The sequence below is a fragment of the Mesoplodon densirostris genome, chromosome 2, assembly GCF_025265405.1.
Source record: "Mesoplodon densirostris isolate mMesDen1 chromosome 2, mMesDen1 primary haplotype, whole genome shotgun sequence".
Lineage (NCBI taxonomy): Eukaryota > Metazoa > Chordata > Mammalia > Artiodactyla > Ziphiidae > Mesoplodon > Mesoplodon densirostris.
In genome coordinates this window covers 37,023,309-37,049,491 of record NC_082662.1, presented here as the reverse complement: position 1 = coordinate 37,049,491, position 26,183 = coordinate 37,023,309, and the positions used below count along the sequence as shown (strand labels likewise).

Here is a 26,183-nt window from a genome sequence, read left to right as displayed (position 1 = left end):
GTTATCAAGGTGAGGAAGTGCCTCTCTATTCCTATTTTTCTGAGAGTTTTTATCATGAATAAATATTCAATTTTGTCAAATGCTTCTTCCACAGTGATTGATATGATCATGTGATTTTTCTTCTTTGGCCTGTTAATATGATGGATTACATTGTTTAATTTTCAAATACTGAAAAAAAAAAAAAGAAAAAAGAAACTGCCATGGCCACTCCAAGCTTCAGCGACCACCACCCTGACCAATCGGCAGCCACCAACATCGAGGCAAGACCCTCCACCAGCAACAAGATTCCAACTTGCTGAAGGCTCAGAGGATGGTTAGCAATTTTTAGAAATAGTTTTTTTAATCAAGACATTGTTTTTTATGCATAATGTTATTGTACATTTAATATACTACAGTATAGCATAAGTATAACTTTTATATGTACCAGGAAACCAAAAAATTCATGTGACTCACTTTATTGCAGTGGCCTAGAACGGAACATGCAATATCTCCAAGGTACACCTGTATCCGTGTGTCATCAGTGCTGTCTTGAATTGGACATGGAATGCAATTGCTGTTACTCTTGCTTTTAAATTATAAATTTGTATTAGTTTAGCCATTAGTTCTTTGTTGTGAGTTGTTTTAGTTGTTAACTCTACAATGAGCATTGATGCATATTTACATCCATAAGATTTCTGACATAGGGGCTTCCCTGGTGGTGCAATGGTTGGGAATCTGCCCGCCAATGCAGGGGACACGGGCTCGAGCCCTGGCCTGGGAAGATCCCACATGCCGTGGAGCAACTAAGCCCATGCACCACAACTACCGAGCCTGCGCTCTAGAGCCCGCGAGCCACAGCTACTGAGCCTGCGAGCCACAACTACTGAAGCCCACGTGCCACAACTACAGAAGACCGCACGCCTAGAGCCCGTGCTCTGCAACAAGAGAAGCCACAGCAATTAGAAGCTTGCGCATCGCAATGAAGAGAGCCCCCACTCGCCACAACTAGGGAAGGCCTGCGCACAGCAACAGGGACCCGGCGCAGCCACAAATAAATAAATTAATTAAAAAAAAACATTTCTAACAGTTTTCGAATTATAAAACCTCAAGGCATATGTGAGTTACTGTTCAAATATGAACAATCTCTTAAAGTAGGTTTATACGTAATCCTCCCCAAATTTGCTTGTAGAGAAATAGTCCACCCATATCACCCAGTTCTTTTCCACTGAAAAGTGAAAATAGATCGAATAAGTGGACTAAGAGGTCTCTTGCCCTAAATTTGTGATGGTCAAAAAAGTTTGTGAGGGAATAACTGAGGAGGAAGATCTCAGGAAAAAAGACTTAGTATATTAAGACTTCAGCTATCAAGTACTGCTACTAAGAGCACAAACTTTGAGGATAGAAGTCTTTAGTTCCCTGTCTCCACTAGTGACCAATTCACTTAAAGCTTTCTGTTTTCCCATCTGTAAAATGGGACAACAGCCCAGACTTCAGCCCTCCACCTATGTGATCTCAAACAAGGCATTAACTTGCTGAGCCTCAATAACCTAACCTGTAAATTGTGAAAATACTACCAAACATAACAAGTAGGGGATTAAATAAGGTGATGTATGCAAAGCATTTTAGAACAGTGCAAATCCAAGTACATAGTTAAGTGTTCAAAAGATGTTACCTGTTATCACCTCACAGCATTGCTAGATTATAAGCACCATGAAAGCAGGACAGCGCCATATTCATCTTTCTATCCCAAAGACCCGACACAGTGCCAGGCATATTCTAACTGCAAATGAATGTTTAAGTGATGACGATTCTGAACTTCCTACAAATGAGGACTAAGGTTGACCTATATGTCTGTGTGCATTTGAGTGTGTTTGTGTGTGTGTGTGTGTGTGTATAAGTGAAAAACATCATCTTTTTGTGTCAGGACCTAATGATCTACCTTAGCCATTTCAATCACTGTACAGTATCCCCTGAATGCATACACCATATTTTATTTACTCAATCCTCTATCAGCCATTTAGGTTGTTTCCATTTTTTCCTAATAAATAATGCTGTAATGTGCACATATACATATATCTCTGCACACTTGTTCTGTATTATGCAGGAAGTAAAAACTACAGAATCAAAAGGTATGCATATTTGAACTTTTGAATACATATTGTTATACTGTCTTCCAGAAATCCACTTAAAGTGTATAAGAATAATGGCTTACTCACACCTGTGCAGGGTATAATCATTCTAAAATCTCTGTCAATATGGAAGGTAAAAATAATATAACTGTCATTTTACACTCATATACTGAAAATATTTTTCTTGGTTTGTTAGCTATCATTTAACTTTGCTTAAAATTTCTCCATAAAAAAGTTTCATATAAAAGATAATAAAACTTTTCATTTTTTTACTGTGCTGTTTCTTACCTTGGTGTCATGCTAATAAAATCATTCTCAACCCCAAATGTTGTTATATTCTATTTTTTTCCTGCTAGTTTAATTTCATTTTTTACAATTAAATCTGTATCTAACTGGAATTTACTTTTGTATAAGGTGTGTGAAAGTGACGTAAATTTTTCTAAATAAAATAAAATAGGTAATAGTCTCATTTCTGCATATATATATATATATATATATATATATATATATATATATATATATGATCATGCACTGTAGATAACAGATCTATTAATTTCTTCCTGGGCTAGTATGACAGTTTTAATTACTGTAGCTTTATAATAGATTCTGATATCTGGTCAAATATATTTTTCTGCAATGATTAAGATATGGTTTTTCCTCTTCATTCTGTTCATGTGGTAATTACATTGACTAATTTTTATATGGTGAAACAACCTTCAAGTCCTTAGTCATGCTGTAATATCCTGTAATTATATATTGCCAGAATTAATTTGCTAACATTTTGTTCAGGATTTTTGTACCTATGTTCATGAAGGATTCTGACCTATAATCTTGCCATCTGTAATATATTTGTCATGTTTTGGTCAAGATTATGCCGGCCTCATAAAATGGATTGGGAAGTATTTCTTCCTGTATTTTCAGAGAGAGTTTGTGCAAGACTAGTATTAAACCCTTCCTTGAATGTAAATAGAATTCATCAGTGAAACTCTCTGAGCCTGAAGCCTTCTGATTATGAATCTAAGTTCTTTCATAGATAAAAAGCTACTCAAATTTTCTATTTCCTCTTCAGTCAGTTTTGGTAAGCTGTGTTTTCAAAGGAATTTGTCCATTTCACCTAAACTGTTAATTTTATTAGCATAATACTGGCCATAATATTCCCCAATTACCTTTCTACTGTGTGTAGGATCTGTAGTAATATTGCCACATCTCTTCCTAAGTTATGTTTTCTTTCTTATTTCCCTGATTTTTTAAAAAATTTATTTATTATAATTAAAATATACATAAAATTTACCATTTTAACCACTTTTAAGAGTACAGTTCTATGATAATAAGTATATTCACACTGCTGCGAATCCATCACTACTATCCATCCCCAGAATATTTCACCTTTCCCAAATGAAACTCTGTACCCATTAAAAGCTGATTCTCCATTCTCCGCCTTCCTCCAGCCCCTGGCAACCGCCATTCTACTTTCTGTCTCTATGAATTTGACTACTCTAGGAACTTCATGTAATAGAATCATACAATACTGGTCCTTTAGTGCCTGGCTTATAAAATTTAGCACAATGAATTCAAAGTTCATCCATATAGCATGTGTCAAAATTTCTTTCCTTTTTAAGGTGAAATAATATTCCACTGTATGTATATACCACATTTTGTTTATCTATTCATCCGCTGACGAACACTTGGGTTGCTTCTACCTTTTGAAAATTGTGAATAATGCTGTTATGAACACATGTGTACAAATATCTGTTCAAGTCCCTGCTTTCATTTCTTTCTGGTATATACCCAGAAGTACAAATGCTGGATCATATGGTAGTTTTATTTTTAATTTTTTCAGAAATCATCATATAATTTTCCATAGCAGGTAGACTTAGGAATGCAAGTAGAATGCATTTTACATTCCCACCAGCAATGCAACAAGGATTCCAATTTCTCCACATCCTTGCCAATACCTGTTATTTTGTATTTGATAATAACCATCCTAATGAGTGTGAAGTGGTATTTCATTGTGGTTTTGGTCTGCATTTTCCTAATGATTAGTGATGTTGAGCATGTTTTCATGTGTTTATTAGTTACTTATATATCTCCTTTGGAGAAGTGTCTATGCAAATCCTTTGTCCATTTTTTTTTTTTTTTTTTTTTTTTTTTTTTGTGGTACGTGGGCCTCTCACTGTTGTGGCCTCTCCTGTTGCGGAGCACAGGCTCCGGACACACAGGCTCAGCGGCCATGGCTCACAGGCCCAGCCGCTCTGCGGCATGTGGGATCCTCCCAGACCGGGGCACGAACCTGTGTCCCCTGCATCGGCAGGCGGACTCTCAACCACTGCGCCACCAGGGAAGTCCCTCCTTTGTCCATTTTTGAATCAGGTTTTTTAATTGTTGGGTTGTAGGAGTTCTTTATATATTCTGGATAGCAATCCTTTATCAGATACATGATTTGCAAATATTTTTTCCCTTTCCATGGGTTGCCTTTTCATGCTGTTGATAGTGTCGTTTGATGCAAAAAAGTTTCAACTTGAAGTCAAATTTGTCTATTTTTTCTTTTGTCGTTGATGCTTTTGGTGTCATTCATGATTATTCTTGTTAGGAATTTATCAATTTTCTTAATTTTTTCAAAGAACCAAATATTGGTTTTGTTAATTTTCTCAATTGTTTGTTTTCTATTCCTTTGATTTCTGTTATATCTCCATCATTTATTTTCTTCTACTTACTCTGGAATAAATTTACCCTTCTTCTTTTAGCCTTTTAAGGTGGAAATGGAGATCACTATTTTTAAGACTTTCTTCTTTTCTAATGTAGTCATTTAAAGCTATAAGTTTTCTTCTAAGCATTGTTTTTGCTGTACCCAACAAATTTTAATATACAGTATTTCCATAATCATTCAGTTTAAAATATTTTCTGTTTTCTCTTATGTCTTCTTATTTAATATATAAGTTACTTAAGAGCTTGTTTAGTAGGCAAATATTTGAGGAGGCATCAACCTCTTTCTGTAAAGGCCAGATAATAAATATTTTAGACTTTGCAGGCCAGATAGTCTCTGTCACAATTATTCAATGTGTGTAGAAAAGGGAACCCTCTTACACTGTTGGTGGGAATGTAAATTGGTACAGCCACCATGCAGAACAGTATGGAGGTTCTTTAAAAAACTAAAAACAGAGCTACCATATGATCCTGCAATCCTACTCCAAGGCATATATCCAGAGAAAACCATAATTCAAAAGGACACATGAGGGCTTCCCTGGTGGTGCAGTGGTTGAGAGTCCACCTGCCGATGCAGGGGACACGGGTTCGTGTCCCGGTCCGGGAAGATCCCACATGCCGCGGAGCGGCTGGGCCCGTGAGCCATGGCCGCTGAGCCTGCGCATCCAGAGCCTGTGCTCCACAATGGGAGAGGCCACAACAGTGAGAGGCCCGTGTACCGCAAAAAAAAAAAAGAAAAAAGGACACATGCACCCCAATGTTCATAGCAGCACTGCTTACAATGGCCAAGATGTGGAAGCACCCATTGACAAATGAATGGATAAAGAAGATGTGGTATATTTATACACTGGAATATTACTCAGCCTTGAAAAAGAATGAAATAATGCCATTTGCAGCAAAACGGATGGACCTAGAGATTATCATACTAAGTGAAGTAAGCCAGACAAAGACAAATAACATATGATATTGCTTATATGTGGAATATGAAAAAAACGATAACATGAACTTATGTACAAAACAGAAACAGACTCACAGACACAGAAAACAAACTTATGGTTACCAAAGGGGAAAGGGTGAGGGATAAATCAAGAGTTTGGGATTAACATATATACACTACAATATATAAAACAGATAAACAACAAGGACCTACTGTATAGCACAGAGAACTATACTCAATATTTTGTAATAACCTATAAGGGAAAAGAACCTGAAAAAATATCTATATGTGTATATAATTGAATTACTTTGCCATATACATGAAACTAACACAACATTGTAAATCCACTATACTTCAATAAAACTAAATTAATTTTTAAAATATTGCCATTGTAGCACAAAAGTAGCAATAGACAATATGTAAATGAATTGACATGGTTGTGTTCTGATAAAACTTTACAGAAACAGACAGCAGGCTGGATTTGGCCTGCAAGATTTAGTTTGCCTGTACCTGTACTTACTGTCTTATTATTATTGATTTCTGATTTAATTCCATCATAACCATAGAATATACTATGTAAGATTTCAATTTTTTAAAATGTATTAAGACTTATTTTATGGCCTAGTATCAACCTAAATGAAGACTCTGTTTACACTTGAAAAGAATGCATGTTCTGCCATTATTGGGTAAAGTGTTCCATAAATTTCAATTAGGTAGAAGCAGCTGATAGTGTTGCTTAGACCTCCTATAGCCATACAGATTTTTTGAATTGTTTTATTAATTACTGACAGACGGGGGGTATTAATATATTTGAACATGATTGGGGAATCGTCCTTTTCTCCCTTTAGTCTTAGTTTCTGCTTAATGAGGTGTGATACTCTGTTATTAGGTACATACATATTTATATATGTCTTCCTGGTGAATTGCTCCTTTTATCGTTATGTAATGACCCTCTCTAATCTCTTGCAAACTCTTTGTCTTGAAGTATAATTTGCTGAAATTAATATAGCTGTGCCAACTTTCTTATGCTTATTATTTTCCATCCTTTACTTTGAACCTGTGTCTTTAAATTTAAAATATATGTCTCATATTAGGACATAGTTAGATTATGCTTCGTTAACCATTCTGACAGTTTCTGCCTTTAACTGGAGTTTTAATCCATTCACATTTAAATGTAATTATTTATATAGTAAGGATGAAGTCAACTGTCTTATCATTTGTGTTCCATTTCTCCCTTCTGTTTTTTCTTCTTACATGGCTATTTTCTGGGGTTAACTGAATTTTTTTAGTGCTCCATTTTATTTCTTCTATTGATTTCTTAGATATAAACCTCTTTTCATTATTTTTTTTACTAGTTGTTCTACTAAGGAATACCACACCTTTCACTTATCAGAGTCTATACAGAGTCAATATAATACCTCTCTGCATATGACATTTCATACCTCTGACTTTACCCTTTACTCACTTTATATGCAATATTCCTATTTCCCATTTCTTATGTCCTGTTCACAAATGTAATAATCTTACAACACTAAAATTCCATTTACTCACCCCCTACTCCTTATGCAAGTGTTGTCCTATCTTTTATTTCACCACATGTTCTCAATCTCACTTTACAGGGTGACTATTTTTGCTTTAAGCAATTAGTTGTCTTTTAAGCAAGCTATGAGGAGAAAGGAAAAAGAGGCTCTTATATTTGCCCACTATTTATCATGTCCAGTGATCTTCATTTGTTCCTGTAGATCCAAGTTTCCATCTGGTATCACTTCCCACTGGCCTAAAGGATATCCTTTAGCATTCTTTTGTTATACAGTTCTGCTAGCAACAAATTCTCTTAACTTTTCTTTATTTGAAAATGTCTTTATTTCATCCTCATTTCTTTTTTCTTTCTTTTTTTTTTTTTGGCGGTACGCAGGCCTCTCACTGTTGTGGCCTCTCCCGTTGTGGAGCACAGGCTCCGGATGCACAGGCTCAGTGGCCATGGCTCACGGGCCCAGCCGCTCCACGGCATGTGGGATCTTCCCGGACCGGGGCACAAACCCGTGTCCCCTGCATCGGCAGGTGGACTCTTAACCACTGCGCCACCAGGGAAGCCCCATCCTCATTTCTGAAGGATGTTTTCCTTACATAAAGAATTCTGGGATGACAGGTTTTTGGTATTTTTCTTTCAACATTTGAAGATCTTTCATTGTGTTCTGATCTTTATAGTGAAAGGTCAGTGGAATTTCTTACCCCGATATGTAACGTCTCCTTTTCTCTGTCTGCTTTCAAGATTTTCACTTTATTTTTATTTATTTTATTTTTGGCTGCGTTGGGTCGTCGTTGCTGCATGCAGGCTTTCTCTAGTTGCGGTGAGCAGGGGCAACTCTCCATTGCGGTGTGTGGGCTTCTCACTGCCGTGGCTTCTCTTGCTGTAGAGCATGGGCTCTGTGCGCATGGGCTTCAGTAGCTGCAGCATGCGGGCCCTAAAGCACGCGGGCTTCAGTAGTCGCAGCACGCGGGCTCAGTAGTTGTGGCTTGCAGGCTCTAGAGCGCAGGCTCAGTAGCTGTGGCGCACAGGCTTAGCTGCTCCACGGAATGTGGGATCTTCCCGGACCAGGGATCGAACTCGTGTCCTCTGCACTGGCAGGCGTATTCTTAACCACTGCACCACCAGGGAAATCCCCACTTTATTTTTAGATTTCAGAAGTTTGACTGTGATGTAACTAGATTTCCTCTCTCCCCCAAAATGTATCCTTAAGAGTTTGCTGAGGGCTTCCCTGGTGGCGCAGTGGTTGAGAGTCCGCCTGCCGGTGTAGGGGACACGGGTTCGTGCCCCATTCTGGGAAGATCCCACATGCCGCGGAGTGGCTGTGCCCGTGAGCCATGGCCGCTGAGCCTGCACGTCCGGAGCCTGTGCTCCGCAACGTGAGAGGCCCATGTACCGCAAAAAAAAAAAAAAAAGAAGAGTTTGCTGAGCTTCTTAGATCTGTAAGTTAATTTGTTTCCACCAAATTTAGGAAGTTTTCAGCCATCATTTCTTCAAAATTTTTTCTGCCCAATCCTCATATATATTAGAAAATTTTATATTGTCCCACAGGTCCCTGAGGCTCTGTTCATTTTTCTTCAATATTTTTTTTCTATGGTTCAGACTGGATAATTTCTATTGCACTCTCTTCAAGTTCATTGACTTCTTCTGTTTTATCCAGTCTACTGTTAAATGAAATATTCATTCCTGTTCCTATACTTTTCAGTTCTAGAATTTGCATTTGGTTCTTCTTTATAGTTTCTACTCATCTGCTAAGACTACTTATTGTTCACCGTATTTCTTTTTATTCTTCAGATCATCCATAATAGCTACTTTGTCTGCTAAGTCCAATATCTGGGCCATCTTACCAAGACTTGGGGGTTTTTCCTTGAATATGGATTGCATTTTCCTGTTTGTTTGTACGTAACTTCTTATTGAACACTGGACACTGTGGATATTACATGTAGAAACTATGAGTACTATTATCTTCCTCTGAAGAGTGTTGATTTGTATTTTAAGAGGCAGTTCAGGCACTTCCCTGGCAGTCCAGTGGTAAGGACTCCACACTTCCACTGCAGGGGGCATGGGTTCGATCCCTGGTTGGGGAACTAAGATCCCACATGCCACACGGTGTGGCCAAAAAAAAAAAAAAAAAGAAGAGGCAGTTCAATTACTGCCTGACCACCCTAAACTTATGTAGCCATGATTTTATGCTATGTTTAGTGTAGATCTGAGGAAAGTCCATGGTGTTTCAGACTTCTCTAACTTGATGGGACTCATCTACTTAAGACTTAGCAATATGCATTTAAGGTTCCTCCACATCTTCTCATGCCTTCGATAGTTCATTTCTTGTTAGTGCTTAATAACATTCCATTGTCTGGATATACTACAGTTTAGTTATCCATTCAACTATTGAAGGACATCTTGGTTGCTCCCAAGTTTGGCAGTTATGAATAAAACATCATAAACATCCAAGTATAGGTTTTGGACACAGTTTTCAATTCATTTGGATAAATACCAAGGAATGTGATTGCTGGATCATAGAGCAAGTGTATATTTCATCTTGTAAGAAACTGCTAAACTGTCTTCCACAGTAGCTGTACCATTTTGCATTCCCACCAGCAATGAATGAGAGTTCTTGTTGCTCCACAACCTTGCCAGTATTTTGGCATTATCAGTGTTCCAGATTTTGGCCATTCTAATAGGTATATAGTGATATCTCATTGTTATTTTAATTTGCATTTCCCTGATGACATATGAAATAGAGCATCTTTTCATGTGCTTATTTTCCATCTGTATACATTCTTTGGTGAGGTCTTTGGTGCATTTTTAAATTGGGTTACCTGTGTTCTTATTGTTGAGTTTTAAGAGTTCATATATTTTGAATAACAATCCTTTATCAGATGTGTCATTTACAAATATTTTCTCCCAAGCTGTAGCTTGTTTTTTCATTCTCTTCACAGAGCAGAAGCTTTTAATTTTAACGAAGTCCAGTTTTTTAGTGCTTTCTTTCATGAACTGTGCCTTTGGTGTTGTATCTAAAAGGTCATCACCAAATCCAAGGTCATCTAGATTTTCTCCTCTATCTTCTAAAAATTTTATATTTTATGTTTTACATTTAGATCTGTGACCCATTTTGAGTTAATTTTTGTGAAAGGTATAATGTCTGTCTAGATTTGTTCTTGTTTTTGTTTTTGTTTTTTTGGTATATGGATGTCCAGTTGTTCCAGCACCACTTTGTTAAAAAGACTATCTTTTCTCCATTGTTTTTCTTTTGCTCCTTTGTCAGATATCAGTAGACTATATGTGGGTCTATTTCTGGGCTCTGTATCAGTGTTCCACTGATCTATTTGTCTAGTCTTTTGCCAATACCACACTACCTTGATTACTGTAGCTTTATAGTAAGTCTTAAAGTCAGGTAATGCCAGTCCTCCAACTTTGTTGTTTTTGTATAAAATTGTGTTGGCTATTCTGGGCCTTTTGCCTCTTCATATAAACACTAGGATCGGTTAATATTCACAAAATAACCTGCTTGGATTTTAACTGAAATTGACTTGAATCTATAAATCAAGTTGGGAAGAACTGACATCTTGACAATATTGAATCTCCCTGTCCATGAAAATGGAATATCTCTCAATTTATTTAGTTCTTTTTTTATGTTGTTCATCAAAGTAATAAAGTTTTCCTCATATAGATCTTGCACATACTTTATTAGATTTATACCTAAGTATTTTATTTTGGGTACTGTGTTTTTTTTTAATATAGTTTTTTTTTTTTTTTTTTTTTGGCTGTGTTGGGTCTTCATTGCTGTGCATGGGCTTTCTCTAGTTGCAGCGAGTGGAGGCTACTCTTCATTGCGGTGCGCAGGCTTCTCTCATTGTGGCTTCTCTTGTTGCAGAGCACAGGCTCTGTGGCACACGGGCTTCAGTAGTTGCGGCACATGGGCCCTAGAGCACGTGGGCTCAGTAGTTGCAGAACACGGGCTCTAGGGCGCACGGGCTTCAGTAGTTGTGGCACACGGGCTTAGTTGCTCTGTGGCATGTGGAATCTTCCCGGACCAGGGCTCGAACCCATGTCCCCTGCACTGGCAGGCGGATTCTTAACCAGTGCACCACCAGGGAAGTCCCTTTAGTACTGTGTTCTTAATTTCAAATTCCACTTGTTCATTGATGGCTTATAGGAAACTGATTGACTTTTGTATATTCATCTTGTATCCTGCATCCTTCCTATAAATGCGTACCAGTTCCAGAAGTTTTTTTTGTCAATTCTTTTGGATTTTCTACATAGACAATTATGTCATGTGTGAACAAAGACAGTTTTATTTCTTCCTTCCCTATCCATATAGCTTTTATTTCCTTTTCTTGTTTTACTGCACTAGCTAAGACTTCCAGTACAATGGTGAAAAGGAGTGGTGAGAGGGGACATCATCGCCTCATTCCTGATCTTAGTGGAAAAGCTTCTATTTTCTCACCGTTAAGTACGATGTTAGTTGTAGGTTTTTGTAGATATGCTTTATCAAGTTGAGGAAATTTCCTTCTAATTCTAGTTTACTGAAAATTTTTATCATGACTTGGTATTGGATTTTTATCAAATACCCTTTCTACATCTATTGATATGATCATGTGATTTTTCTTCTGTAGCTTGTTGATGTGATGTATTACACTAATTGATTTTCAAATGTTGAACCAGCTTTGCATACCTGGAATTAATCCCACAATCATGGTGTATAATTCTTTTTATAGACTACTGGATGTGATAAGCTAATATTTTATTGAGGAATTTTGCATTTATGTTCATGAAGAGATACTGGTCTATAGTTTTTTTGTTCTATTTTTTTGTTTCTTGTAATGTCTTTGTCTGGTTTTGGTATTAGAGTAATGCTGGCCTCATGGAATGAGTTAGCAAATATTCCCTCGGCTTCTATCCTCTGAAAGAGATGACAGAGAATAGGCTTAATTTCTTTCTTAAAATTTGGTAGAATTCACCAGTGAACCCATGTGGGCCTGGTGCTTTCTGTTTTGGAAGGTATTGATTATTGATTCAATTTCTTTAATAGATATAGGCCTATTTTGGATTGTCAATTTCTTCTTGTGTAAGTTTTAGCAAATTGTGTCTTTCAAAGAATTGCTCCATCTTGTCTAGGTTATCAAATTTGTGGACATAGAGTTGTTCAGAGTATTTGTTTATAATCCTTTTAACATCCATTAAATCAGTAGTGATGATCCCACTTTCATTTGTGATACTAGTAATTTGTGTCATCTCTCTTTTTTTGTTAGCCTGGTTAGAAGGTTATTGATTTATTGATCTTTTCAAAGAAACTGCTTTGGGTTTCACTGATTTTCTCTATTGTTCTGCTGTTTCAATTTCACTGATTTCTACTCTAATCCTTATTATTTCTTTTCTTCTGTGTGCTTTGGATTTAACTTGCTCTTCTTTTTCTAGTTTCCTAAGGCAGAAACTTAGATTACTGATTTTAGATCTTTCTTCTTTTCTAATATATGCCTTCAATGCTATAAATTTCCCTCTATTTTTGTTGCATCCCATGATTTTTGATCAGTTTTGTTTTCATTTTCATTTAGTTAAAAATGTTAAAAAATATTTCCTATATTTCTTCTTTGACCCATGTGTTACTTAGAACTGTGTTGTTTAATCTTCATGCATTTTAAGATTTTCTAGTTATCTTTCTTTTATTGATTTCTAGCTCAATTCTTTTGTGGTCTGAATATAATTTCTATTCTTGTAAATTTGTTAAGATGTGTTTTATGGAAAAAGAATGAGATACTGCCATTTGTAGCAACATGATGGACCTAGAGATTATCATATGAAGTGAAGTATGTCAGACAGAGAAAGACAAATATCATATGATATCACTTATATGTGGAATCTAAAATATGATACAAATGAACTTATTGACAAAACAGAGACAGACTCATAGATGTAGAAAAAAAACTTATGATTACCAAAGGTGAAAGGGGGGGATAAATTAGGAGACTGGGATTAACATATAAACACTACTATATATAAAATAGATAACTAATAAGGACCTACTGTATAGCACAGGGAATTCTACACAATACTCTGTAATAACCTATATGGGAAAAGAATCTAAAAAAGAATGGATATATGTATATGTATAACTGATTCACTTTGTTGTACACCTGAAACTAACACAACATTGTAAATCAACTATATCCAATAAAAATAAAATAAATTAAATAAAATATGATACAAATGAACTTACTGACAAAACAGAAACAGACTCACAGACATAGAAAACAAACTTATGGTTACTAAAGGGAAAAGGGGAGGACGGATAAATTAGGAGTCTGGTATTAGCAGGTACAAACTACTATATATAAAATAGATAAACAACAAGGTCCTACTGTATAGCATAGGGAACTATATTCAATATCGTGTAATAAACTATAATGGAATATATGTCTGTGTGTATATATATACATAAAACTGAATCACTCTGCTGTACACCAGAAATGAACACAACATTGGAAATTAACTATACTTCAAGAGAAAAAAAAATGTGTCTTATTGCCCAGAATGTGGTCTATCTTGAATGTTGCATGAGCTTGAGAAGAAATGTGTATTCTGTTTTTGTTAAGTGAAGCAGTCTATAGGTGTCAATTATATCCAATTGATTGATGGTGTTATTGAGTTCAATTAGGTTCTTACTGATTTCCTGCCTGCTGGATCTGTCAGTTTCTAACAAAGAGGTACTGTAGTCTCCAACTATGATAGTCGATTCATCTAGTTCTCTTTACAATTTTATAATTTTCGCTTCACATAGTTTGAGGCTCTATTGTTAGGTATATACACATTAAGAATTTTTATGTCTTCTTGGAGAACTGACCCCTTTATCATTATGTAATGCCTTCTTTATCAGTGATAACTTTCCTTGCTTTGAAGCCTGCTTTGTCTGAAATTAATACAGCTACTCCTACTTTCTGTTGACTAGTGTTACCATAGTATATTTTTCTCCATCTACTTTTAATTTATATGTGTCTTTATAATTAAAATGGGCTTCCTGTAGACAACAGACAGTTGAGTCTTGTTTTCTGATCCAATCTCTGTCTTTTAATTGGTGCATTTAGACCACGGATGTTCAAAGTGATTACTGATATATCTGGAGTAATATGTACCATATTCATTACTGTTTTCTATTTGTTGCCCTTATTCTTTGTGCCTATTTTTATCTTCTACTCTTTTTATGCCTTTTGTGGTTTTAATTGAGCATTTTAAGATTCCACTTTCTTTCCTTTTTCAGCATACTGGTTATACTTTTTAAACTTTTCTTAGTGGTTGCCCTGTATTCACCTCTCTCTCCAGCCTTGTTGGCAGCAGTTTGCCTGTGTGCTCCCCTCTCTTACAGAGCAAAGAAGAGTTGAATTTTCAGTCTGTTTGTGTTTCACTTCTTAGGTCACAGTGGCAACTTCCAAGCTCCTAAACATGCAAAACAGGAAACCTCAAGCTACAGAACTTTTTAAAATACATTGATAACTAGACCAATCTCATACAGGAAGCCTTTAGGTTAAGCGTTTGACTCAAGTCCTGGCAATCTGACTAAGCCTTGGCCATCTGTAGCTCTAAACTGCTCAAAACAAAACAGTTTGCATCCTTCTACAACATGCCTTGGAATTAATTAAATCTTAAAATTTTCTAGTTGGAAGGGATTCCATGCTCTAACATGGCATTTCACACAGACCTCCCTTTTAGAACACGACATATTATAATAGTTGTTTTATTTCTTTCTCACGTTATAGGCTGAGAGCATAAAGTCTATATTCTTCTTATATCCAGTTTACACAGAACAGTTTGTGGGCCATAATATGAACATACTGCTTATTGAATGAATAATTTAATAATAAAAAACTCTAGACTCCTCTTCTTCCACCCTCCCACCATGAAGGAATTCCAATTCTTAATCTTGGTTAAGTCATAAATAGTATAAAAATTAAGGAAAAATAACGCTAAAGACATTTATTTTTCAAGCTTGGAAATGCCCTATAAGCTCTGCAGATGAGAGACATACAAACCCTTGATCACTGAGCCTCTCTGAAGCCTCAGTTTCTACATCTGTAAAAGAGGATAATAATAATCAATAAAAACTATGAGATTATGAATATAAAGCTCCCGTGTTACAATACAGACATATAGTAGACACTCAACAAATTATTATTTTCATTTCATTATTATCGGCATCATCATCAATACTGTTAAACCAACACCTAAATTTCAGTACACAGCAGTCATCTGCTTTGGAAGCTCCTTCAGCCTGACCTTGTTTATTGAGTAAAGGTAAACAAGGTAAAAGTAAAGGTAAACCCTGACTTGGTAAGCCATCAAGGTTGGACATTATTCTCTGATATGACAGTACAGAAATAATATGCTATAGTAAGAAGGTCTAAACAACCTATTCAAAGTCAAATATCTGAAAGACTTGAGAGTCAGAATAACAGAAAAGATGCAGATAGCGGTTAGTCAGCTAACAACTAACTCAAAGGACAGCAGATAACTACTAACAAACTACGGAAGCCTACAGAACATGAACAGCACCTGTCACCTTCAACCTAATAAACCCCTTTGTCGCCTGGAGGACTTTTTCTCTTTCTCTTTTCCTCCCCCCCCTTATTTTCCTTCCCTTTTCTTCATCCACCTCCATCCTGATACTCTCTACTATTTCTTCTCTGAGTCTCTCTCTTCTCTGTTTTTACCAACTATGATACAGAATTAAACCTTATCCTTAGTATTTATTATACTTTTCAGTAAAATAACGAACATAGGTTTTAAAGAAAATCAGGACTCAATTCCAGTTCTAATAATTAGCTATGTAACATGGGTAAATTAATTAAACTAAATACTTCAGTTTGCTCAAATGGAAAACAGGGATAATAATAGCATCTTCACATGGTTATAGTAAGAAGTAAATTAAATTTGTCAATTATCTAGCCTAAAACCTGACACACAACAGGTGTTCCATAAAGTTAATGTTTTTCTCAATTTCTCTAGGAAAAAATTATCTAATCCTTGATTATGTCTTCCACTGTAGCTCTTAACAGAAAAGGAGACCCCTCCTTCCTTGTACATATTTCCACCTTTTTTATGAATACAGATGAATCCATCCATTACAGATATGGACAATGTCTCTAACTACAGAATTTTACACTGCACTGATATAAACACCCCTTACTCTGGGTCATCTCCTTGATTTTAAAAATAAGTTGGAACAGAAAAATATAAATAAACCCTGGAAACACAAAGTAATTAGTGATAATTATAAGCTATGCATTAAAGAGGCACTTAAACATTACATATAAAATAATATATGAAAGATATAACACTATACTTTTTAAATTGGCTTGAAACTGCTTCAGTAGTTTGGGCCATGTGAGAAAATAATGAACTACTTCATAGGAACAGTTCCCACGTTAAGGAGTCAGTACAGTAATAGGCCAATTGCTAGTTGCCTCTTCCAACTCATTCTAACTCAGTTTAACCTCTTATCTAGAGCCTGACTCTATTCTCAAGTGAATTCCACACTGGTATCCAGTAGGTGTTTGTAAAAATAAAACTATTTTAGAGAAGAGGCATTAGGAATCAGAACAGACTACCCAAATTTTCCTGCACCCAGCTCAGACAGCCATCAGACAAAAGAATCAAAAGGAAAGCTACGTGTCATCACCGTGTGACACCTGAAGCTACAGCCAAGAAGACAGTGTGGAGAGGCTGGTGCAGCTCAGTGCAAGCTCTTCAACTGCAAACCCCAAACCACAGCACAGGCAACGCCGGGTGAACCGGAACCAAGTCGGTGTTGGGGGAGTGTGTCAGGAAGCCCTACAGAAAACAGTGTACCACATGAGAATGACTACAAATGGGAGAAAGGGATTAGAAGTTACTGGGTAGGGGAAAAGCCATTATTCTATTCAAGTACAAGTTCAGTACCAGCAAGGGCTAAAAAGATTAAGTAGACAAAATTTCTTTAGGGAAACTAAAACAAAGACAGTATTAAATTAAAAACTGGGGCTTCCCTGGTGGCACAGTGGTGAAGAATCCACCTGCCAATTCAGGGGACATGGGCTTGAGCCCTGGTCCGGGAAGATCCCACGTGCCACGGAGCAATTAAGCCTGTGTGCCACAACTACTGAGCCTGCGCTCTAGAGCCCGCGAGCAACAACTACTGAGCCCGTGAACCACAACTACTGAAGCCCACGCACCTAGAGCCGTGCTCCACAACAAGAGAAGCCACAGCAATGAGAAGCCCGCGCACTGCAACGAAGAGTAAGCCCCGATTGCCACAACTAGAGAAAGCCCGCGCGCAGCAACAAAGACCCAACACAGCCAAAAAAATTAATAAATTAATTATTTTTTAATTAAAAAAATTTAAAAATAAAAACTGAAAATCCAAGGAAAAGGTAAAGATGAATGCTTTAAGGTCATTAAAAAACCAACTGCGATAGCAAGCCCTAAGGCAGTAACTGGCAAATGGGAGTGGCAATAAAGTATAATAATTTTAAAAGAACAACATTCGAGAACCAGAAGTACTGGTATGGTTTGGGTTTTTATTGAAGAATAGCATGTTTTCCTTGAGTTCATAAAAGGATTTGCCATGGCATGCAGTTTTTAAAACACTTCAAAGTTCTCAGTCTAGAGCAACAAAAGTGGTAGGCAGTTTCTAAGCCTAAGTCCCAGGAATGCTCATTTTACTATCACTGCCCATCTCTGAAGAATATGAGAGCAGCCACAGGAAAACCCAGTAACTGATCTGCAGCAGGCTTTTTCTGGGGGTAGGCTAGAGTGACCATACTTACTGGAGTCCTCCCACTGGAATAAATGTAGCTTCCACGCAGAATAATACAAAAATCCCAGTACCAGAAAAAGGCAGAGGGCTAGCAGCAGATTGCGTACAAATACCAAGAGTCCCATCTTCACATGATTTACGATTTCCTACATGACCTAAAAAAAAAAAAAAAACCAAAAAACAATTTAGGTCTTAACTGATAAAGCAATCATCTTATTGATATACTCTACCTTAAAATAAGTATTTATAGGAGAATTTCCAAATGAAGAACCACCTAGAATTACCACTGAGTTGATGACCTGGCATCCTCCAACCTGCTCAAGCCCGGCTCAAAGAACAGCTTCACCATCAGTCAGCATCGAAGCCAGAAATCAGCAGTCATCCTTGTGTCCCTCCTCTCGCTCATTCCTGACACCCAATCAATGACCAAACTCTGGCAAGTCTAACCTCCCAAATAAATCTCAAATCACACCCCCTTCCCACCATCACTACCCTAGCCCATGCCACCACTGTATTCCCACAAGTTTCCACGCCTCCAAATTTGCACTCTCCCAAATCCATCTTCCACACAGCACACGGAACAGTCTGTTAATAACACAGAGTTTAACATTACCTCCCTGCTTAAACCCCTTTGTATTAGTATTCTACTGCTGCTCTTACAAATTATCACAAACTCAACAGCCTGAAACCACTCAAATTTATTATCTCAGAGCTCTGAAGGCCAAAATTCCAGCTATAGTGTGGCTCAGCAGGGTCCTCTGCATAAGGTGTCACAAGGCCAAAAACAGGGGCTGAGCAGGGCTGTATTCCTTTCTGGAGACTCTGGAGATAAACGTACTTCCAAGTTCCTTCAGGCTGTAGGCTGAATTCAGTTTCTTGCAGCTGTAGGGCCCAAGTCCCTGTCTCCTTGCTGGTTATCAGACAGTGTTTGCTCCTGTGTTCCTCCTCCTGTTTTCCACGTGGTACATTTCAGCAGTGGTGGGTTAAATCCCTCTTACTCTGATCTCACCAACTTCCCCTTCTACCACATCTTGCTTGTTTCCAGCGGGAAAAACTTCCTTGCTTTTCGGGCTCATGAAATTAGATTGGGCCCACTCGAATAATCCAGGGTAACCTCCCTACTTTAAGCTCTGTAGCCTTAATTTCACATGCAAAGTCCCTTTTGCCATGTAAAATAACACGTTTACAGATGATTAGCGTGTGGACGTCTTTGGTTGTTGTTTTTTCTTCTTTTTTTTTTTTTTTTTTGGCCACGCCGTGCAGCATGCAGGATCTTAGTTCCCTGACCAGGGATGGAACCCACGCCCCCTACAGTGGAAGCACACAGTCCTAACCACGGGACCGCCAGGGAATTCCCACATGTGGACATCTTTGAGGGGCCATTCTGTCTAACAGAACTTTCATTAAATTCTCAATTCCTTTAAAATAAAGTAATTGCTCCTTAGAGTCTAGTAGCTTCTGATTGCACCCCTATTTACTCTCCAAACATCTCTTGCTTCTCCCAAACTCATTTGTATCCTATGCTCTAGCCCCTCTTCTTTCTAGTCACTGAACATTTCTTGTTGTTTCTCTCCTCAAGGTCTGTCTGGAATACATTCTCCACTACCTATTTCACCTGCTGCACATTCTTTGATACTCACCTTAAATGTAGCATCAGCCAAGAAGACTTCCTAGGAGCACCCTTCCCAAACCCCACTCAGATATCTTAGTCATGAAATAATCTATGAGAAATATTATAAATATTATAACCTATGTATAAATATTATAAATGAAGTGATAAAGAGTTAGCACTTGCAGACTATATAACTGTCCACCTAGAAAAGCCAAGAGAATCAACCGAAAAATCATTAGAACCAATAGAAAATTCAATAAAGTAGGTGATTATATGATTTACTTACAAAAATCAACAGATTCTTAAAAACTATACCAGCGATAACCAATTAAAAAATGTAAGGGGAAAAAATTCCACTCATGATGGCAACAAAATCTATAAAATATCTAAAACTAAACTTCAGAAGAAATGAACAAGATTTTCACCAAAGGACATAAAAGATCCAAATAGGGGCTTCCGTGGTGGCGCAGTGGTTGAGAATCTTCCTGCTAATGCAGGGGACACGGGTTCGAGCCCTGGTCTGGGAGGATCCCACATGCCGCGGAGCAACTAGGCCCGTGAGCCACAACTACTGAGCCTGCGCGTCTGGAGCCTGTGCTCCGCAACAAGAGAGGCCGCGATAGTGAGAGGCCCGCGCACTGCAATGAAGAGTGGCCCCCGCTTGCCACAACTAGAGAAAGCCCTCGCACAGAAACAAAGACCCAACACAGCAAAAATAAATTAATTAATTAATTAAAAATTTTTTTTTTAAAAAAAGATCCAAATAAATAAACAGACATAACAGTTTCCCAAGTGAGAAGATTCAATATTGGAAACATGGCAGTTCTCCTGAAATGTCAGTTCTCTATAAATTTAGTCTAACTCCAGTCAAAACCCATGATTTTTTTAAACTTAGATCTAATGTTAATCTGAAGAGTTCATGCCCAAGAAGAATGAAGAAATTTTTTTAACGAACAATAATGAGGGCTTCCCTCGTGGCACGGTGGTTAAGAATCCACCTGCCAATACAGGGGACATGGGTTCGAGCCCTGGTCCGGGAAGATCCCACATGCTGTGGAGCAAGTAAGCCTGTGTGCCACCACAACTACTGAGCCTGCGCTCTAGAGCCCACGAGCCACAACTACTGAGCCTGTATGCCACAACTGCTGAAGCCCGTGCGCCTAAAGCCCGTGCTCCGCAACAAGAGAAGCCACCGCAATGAGAAGCCCACATACCTCAATGAAGAGGAGTCTCCGCTCACTGCAGCTAGAGAAAGCCCGCGTGCAGCAACAAAGACGCAACGCAGCCAAAAATAAATAAATAAATAATTTTTTTAAAAAAAGAAAAATAATGAAATGAGGATTTGCCTTACTATATTAAAACCAACTCAAAGCTATAATTATTAAGCTGGATGGATACTGGCACAGGAAAAGACAAAGAGATCAATGGAACAGAATAGAGTCCAGAAATGAGCTCTCAATAAACAGATACAGATATGGATATATACACATACACACATACAGAAATGAATTTATCCATATATTTGAATTTACAATAAGTATATAAGTTTGTTTAAAAACATATGACAGGATACATAGCTAACTGTTGATGTGGTTACCTCTAAGAAATAGGACAGGACAAGGAAAAGTACTTTTCCCTTCGTACACTTTGAATTAAATTTGTTATGTCACAAGTGCTGCCTCTATAATTTTGAATATTTAAAAAATGAAACATAAATGAATGGGACCTAATCAAACTTATAAGCTTTTGCACAGCAAAGGAAACCATAAACAAAACGAAAAGACAACCTACAGACTGGGAGAAAATATTTGCAAACAATGTGACTGACAAGGGCTTAATTTCCAAAATACACAAACAGCTCATCAACTCAATAACAAAAAAACAAACAAACAACTCAATCCAAAAATGGGCAGAAGACCTAAATAGACATTTCTCCAAAGAAGACATACAGATATGGCCAATAGGCACATGAAAAGTTGATCATCATCGCTAACTATTAGAGAAATGCAAATCAAAACTTCAGTGAGGTACCACCTCACACCAGTCAGAATGGCCATCATTAAAAAGCCTACAAATAACAAATGTTGGAGAGGGTGTAGAGAAAAGGGAACCCTCCTACACTGTTGGTGGGAAATGTAAGATGATGCAGCCACTATGGAAAACAGTATAGAGGTTCCTCAAAAAACTAAAAACAGAGTTGCCATATGATCCAGCAATCCCACTCCTGGGCATATAACTGGAGAAAACTCTAATTCGAAAAGACACACGCACCCCAATGCTCACAGCATCACTATTTACAATGGCCAAGACATGGAAGCAACCTAAATGTCCATCGACAGATGAATGGATAAAGAAGATGTGGTGTATATATACACAATGGAATATTACTCAGCCATAAAAAGAATGCAATAATGCCATTTGCAGCAAGGTGGATGGACCTAGAGATTATCATACTACATGAAGAAAGAAAAAGACAAAACCATGATATCACTTGTATGCGGAATCTAAAATATGACACAAATGAACTTATTTGCAAAACAGAAGCAGACTCAGAATATATACTTATGGTTATCAAAGGGGAAAGGGGGTGGGGGAGGGACAAATTAGGAGTTTGGGATTGGCAGATACAAACTACTACATATAAAATAGATAAACAACAAGGTCCCGGGCTTCCTTGGTGGCACAGTGGTTAAGAATCCGCCTGCCAATGTAGGGGACACGGGTTCGAGCCCTGGTCCGGGAAGATCGCACATGCCGCGGAGCAACTAAGCCCGTGCACCACAACTACTAAGCCTGCACTCTAGAGCCCATGAGCCACAACTACTGAAGCCCATGTGCCTTGAGCCCGAGCTCCACAACAAGAGAAGCCACCACAATGAGACGCCTGCATACTGCAATGAAGAGTAGCCCCCGCTCGCCGCAACTAGAGAAAGCCCGCGCACAGCAACAAAGACCCAGTGTAGGAAAAATAAATAAATAAATAAATAAATAAAATTTATTTTAAAAAAAACAACAAGGTCCCACTGTATAGCACAGGGAACTGTATTCAATATCTTTTTTTTTTTTTTTTTTTCTTTTTGCAGTATGCGGGCCTCTCACTGTTGTGGCCTCTCCCGTTGCGGAGCACAGGCTCCGGATGCGCAGGCCCAGTGGCCATGGCTCACGGGCCCAGCCGCTCCGCGGCATATGGGATCCTCCCAGACCGGGGCACGAACCCGTATCCCCTGCATCGGCTGGCGGACTCTCAACCACTGCGCCACCAGGGAGGCCCTGTATTCAATATCTTAATAAACCATAATGGAAAAGAATATGAAAAAGAATATATAAGCATATACTGGGTTGGCCAAAAAGGAAAAGGAAAAGGAAAAAAAAGCAAAAGGAAACCCAAACGAACTTTTTGGCCAACCCAGTATATAATACATATATATCTGAATCACTTTGCTGTACACCAGAAACTAACAAATTATAAATCAACTATATTTCGATTTAAAAAAATCAAATAACACATTGTAGAAATGTAAATTGGTATACTCTTTTAGGAGGAATTTGGAAGTACAGGTATCCCCTGCTTTTTTTTTTTTTTTTTTTTTTTTGCGGTACGCGGGCCTCTCACTGTTGTGGCCTCTCCCACTGCGGAGCACAGGCTCCGGACGCGCAGGCTCAGCGGCCATGGCTCACGGGCCCAGCCGCTCCGCGGCATGTGGGATCTTCCCGGACCAGGGCACGAACCCGTGTCCCCTGCATCGGCAGGCGGACTCTCAACCACTGCGCCACCAGGGAAGCCCTCCCCTGCTTTTTGAAAGCTCGCTTTACGCCACTTCGCTTCTATGAAAGACCTAAGTGAAACAAACCTGAAGAAGATTTTCGCTTTTATCAAAAGAGGTGAAAATAGCTTTCAGCATGTTTTGCATCCAGTGGTTATAAAGGCAGCGGGCACCCAGAGCAGCGAGAGTAGCACCACCAACCTCCTTTCCCAGGAAGTACACTCGGCATTTCTGCATCAAGCCACCATAGATAGCTTTGAATTCTATCTGTGAGCATCTGTGCTTTATCTTGATTTATTTTGTGCATCTGTTAGCAAGATGTGTCCTAAGGTATCAGAAAAGCCTAAGAGAACTTGTAAGGGTGCTATGCTCAGCATAAAAATGGACGTAATTAAGCATTTAGATTGTAGTGAACAAAATAAAGATGCGCTTGCTTCGAACGTTCCTGTGTCCACCATTCAAACTATTTACACTCAGAGAGAAAGAATATTGAAAGCTGCCGAAGTTACTACTGGTTGTGCTAGTAGGGAAGGGGTCTCTCTTAACTGGCATCCAGTAATGGATAAATTGGAAAGTCTGCTGCTTGAGTGGATTGATGGGTGTACAAAGCACAGTGTCGCATTAAGTTATCTTATACTTAAGGAGAAATCAGTCTTTTCAAAAAGCTGAAACGGAAAGCACTGGATGGGGAATTCTCTGGTGTTCCAGTGGTTAGGACTCCATGCTGTCACTGCTGAGGGCCCAGGTTCAATCCCTGGTTAGGGAACTGAAATCCCACAAGCTGCACAGTGTGGCCAAAAAAAAAAAAGAAAGAAAGCAAGAAAGCAGTGGACAATGGTAATGAAAGTGTTACGAGAGTCAAATTTAAAGGTAGTCATGCCACCAAGAAGGGTGGGATAGGGAGGGTGGGAGGGAGATGCAAGAGGGAGGAGATATGGGGATATATGTATATGTGTAGCTGATTCACTTTGTTATACAGCAGAAACTAACAAAACATTGTAAAGCAATTATACTCCAATAAAGATGTTTAAAAAAAAGAAATAAAGGTAGACATGGGTGGTTTCATTGGTTTTTGAGGTGAAGGCAGCTTCATAGCTTAAAAGTTACTGGACAGAGCGCTCTGGCTGATACTGGAGCTGCTGAAAAGTTCCCAGAAGGTGGCTATTTACATAAGCAAGTGTTTAACTATGGCAAAGCTGTAATTTATTGGAAAAAATTGCTGAGCAAGACCTTTCAAGAGAAGAAAAGCAGACTAAGGGACACAAGGCATCAAAGGAGAGGTTTATCCTAACGCCTACTAATGACACCACTGGTGATGCTGTCCTAAGGCCTCAACTAATGTACCATTCAGAAAATCTGAGGGCACTTAAAGGCATTGATAAGAATATACTTCCTATTATGTTTCATTCACATCCAAGTGGTTGGAATACCCAAGTGATTTTTTTCTGAGTATATGAGTGGATACATTAGCCCTTCTGCTGAAAAATACTGTAGAGAAAATAACCTCCATAATAGGTGTCTTGTGGTTGTCAATAATTGTGCTGCTCATCCACCTGGCATTACCAAGTATAGCAGCAACATGTGTGTTGTGTTCTTACCGCCAAGTGTGACATTGTTGCTGCAACTGTGTGGCCAAGGCCTAATAGCCACAATTAAGGCTTACTGTATGCAAAAATGTGATGCATTTTATTATAAATGCCACTGACAGAGAGGGCAACTCCAGAGCATTATGAGAGATCTGGAAAACTTAAAACATAAAATTTGCAGGGGCTTCCCTGGTGGCGCAGTGGTTGAGAGTCCACCTGCCGATGCAGGGGACACGGGTTCATGCCCCGGTCTGGGAGGATCCCACATGCCGCGGAGTGGCTGGGCCCGTGAGCCATGGCCGCTGAGCCTGCACGTCCGGAGCCTGTGCTCCACAGAGGGAGAGGCCACAACAGTGAGAGGCCAGTGTACCACAAAAGAAAAAAAAAAAAAAAAAAACCATAAAATTTGCAATTGCTAGACTCACAGATATAGAGAACAAACAAGTGGTTACTAGTGGGGAAAGGGAAGGCGTGAGGGGCAATACAGGGGTAGAGGGGAAAAAAAGGTTATTATAGGATTATATGAAATCATGTGTGTGAAACTTTTGAAATGTAAAGCACTATAGAATATAAAGAATCTTTCATTCAATAAATAAATAAATAAAAATAAAACAAATAAATAAAATTGGCTGCTGCTAAATCTGGAGATGCTTTCATTAGGCTAAAAGTCTTGGTGGGAATTGGCATTTGGAAGAGACTGTGTCCTGAAGTAATGAGCAATTTTAAAGGCTTCAAATCAACAATAAATATGGCAACAGTGACTATGGCTAAGGAGGCTGGGTTTGTGGAAGCTGATAAAGATGTTGAAGAGGTTTTAGCATCCCATGACCAAGAACTGACACACCAAGAGCTGATGCAACTGCAAGAGTAAAAGATATAGGTTGAAACTGAACTCAGTAGCAAATAGTCCATGAGTGAAGTCAACCAGAAACTGAATGTAAAGCACTTACGTGAGATTTTCACTATTAACGACAGTGCTGCAATGATTGCAGAAAAGTATGACTTTAATTTTGAAAGGACACACAAGCTTAGGGCAGGTTTGCAGGATGTTTTGAGTGTCTATAAAGAATTGTATGATAGAAAAATGCGTGAGGCTAAGCAATCAAGCATACTGTCCTATTCAAGCCTGTCACATCAGCCACAGCAGACAATGAAC

At 38.3% G+C, this 26,183-nt stretch overlaps 1 protein-coding gene across 3 annotated transcripts in view; it reads right to left on the bottom strand.

Moving 5' to 3' along the window:
• The window catches only part of ST3GAL3 (ST3 beta-galactoside alpha-2,3-sialyltransferase 3), a 227,642-nt gene that overhangs the window by 180,774 nt on the left and 20,685 nt on the right, over nucleotides 1–26,183 (bottom strand). For 2 of the 3 annotated variants that reach the window (XM_060089671.1, XM_060089670.1), the window contains exon 2: nucleotides 18,076–18,220. The exons of the other annotated variant lie outside the window; for it this stretch is intronic. In XM_060089671.1, coding sequence (XP_059945654.1) covers nucleotides 18,076–18,190 — 115 coding nt within the window. In that variant the 5' untranslated portion in view covers nucleotides 18,191–18,220. The remainder of the gene's footprint in view (nucleotides 1–18,075; nucleotides 18,221–26,183) is intronic. 3 annotated transcript variants of the gene reach the window in all.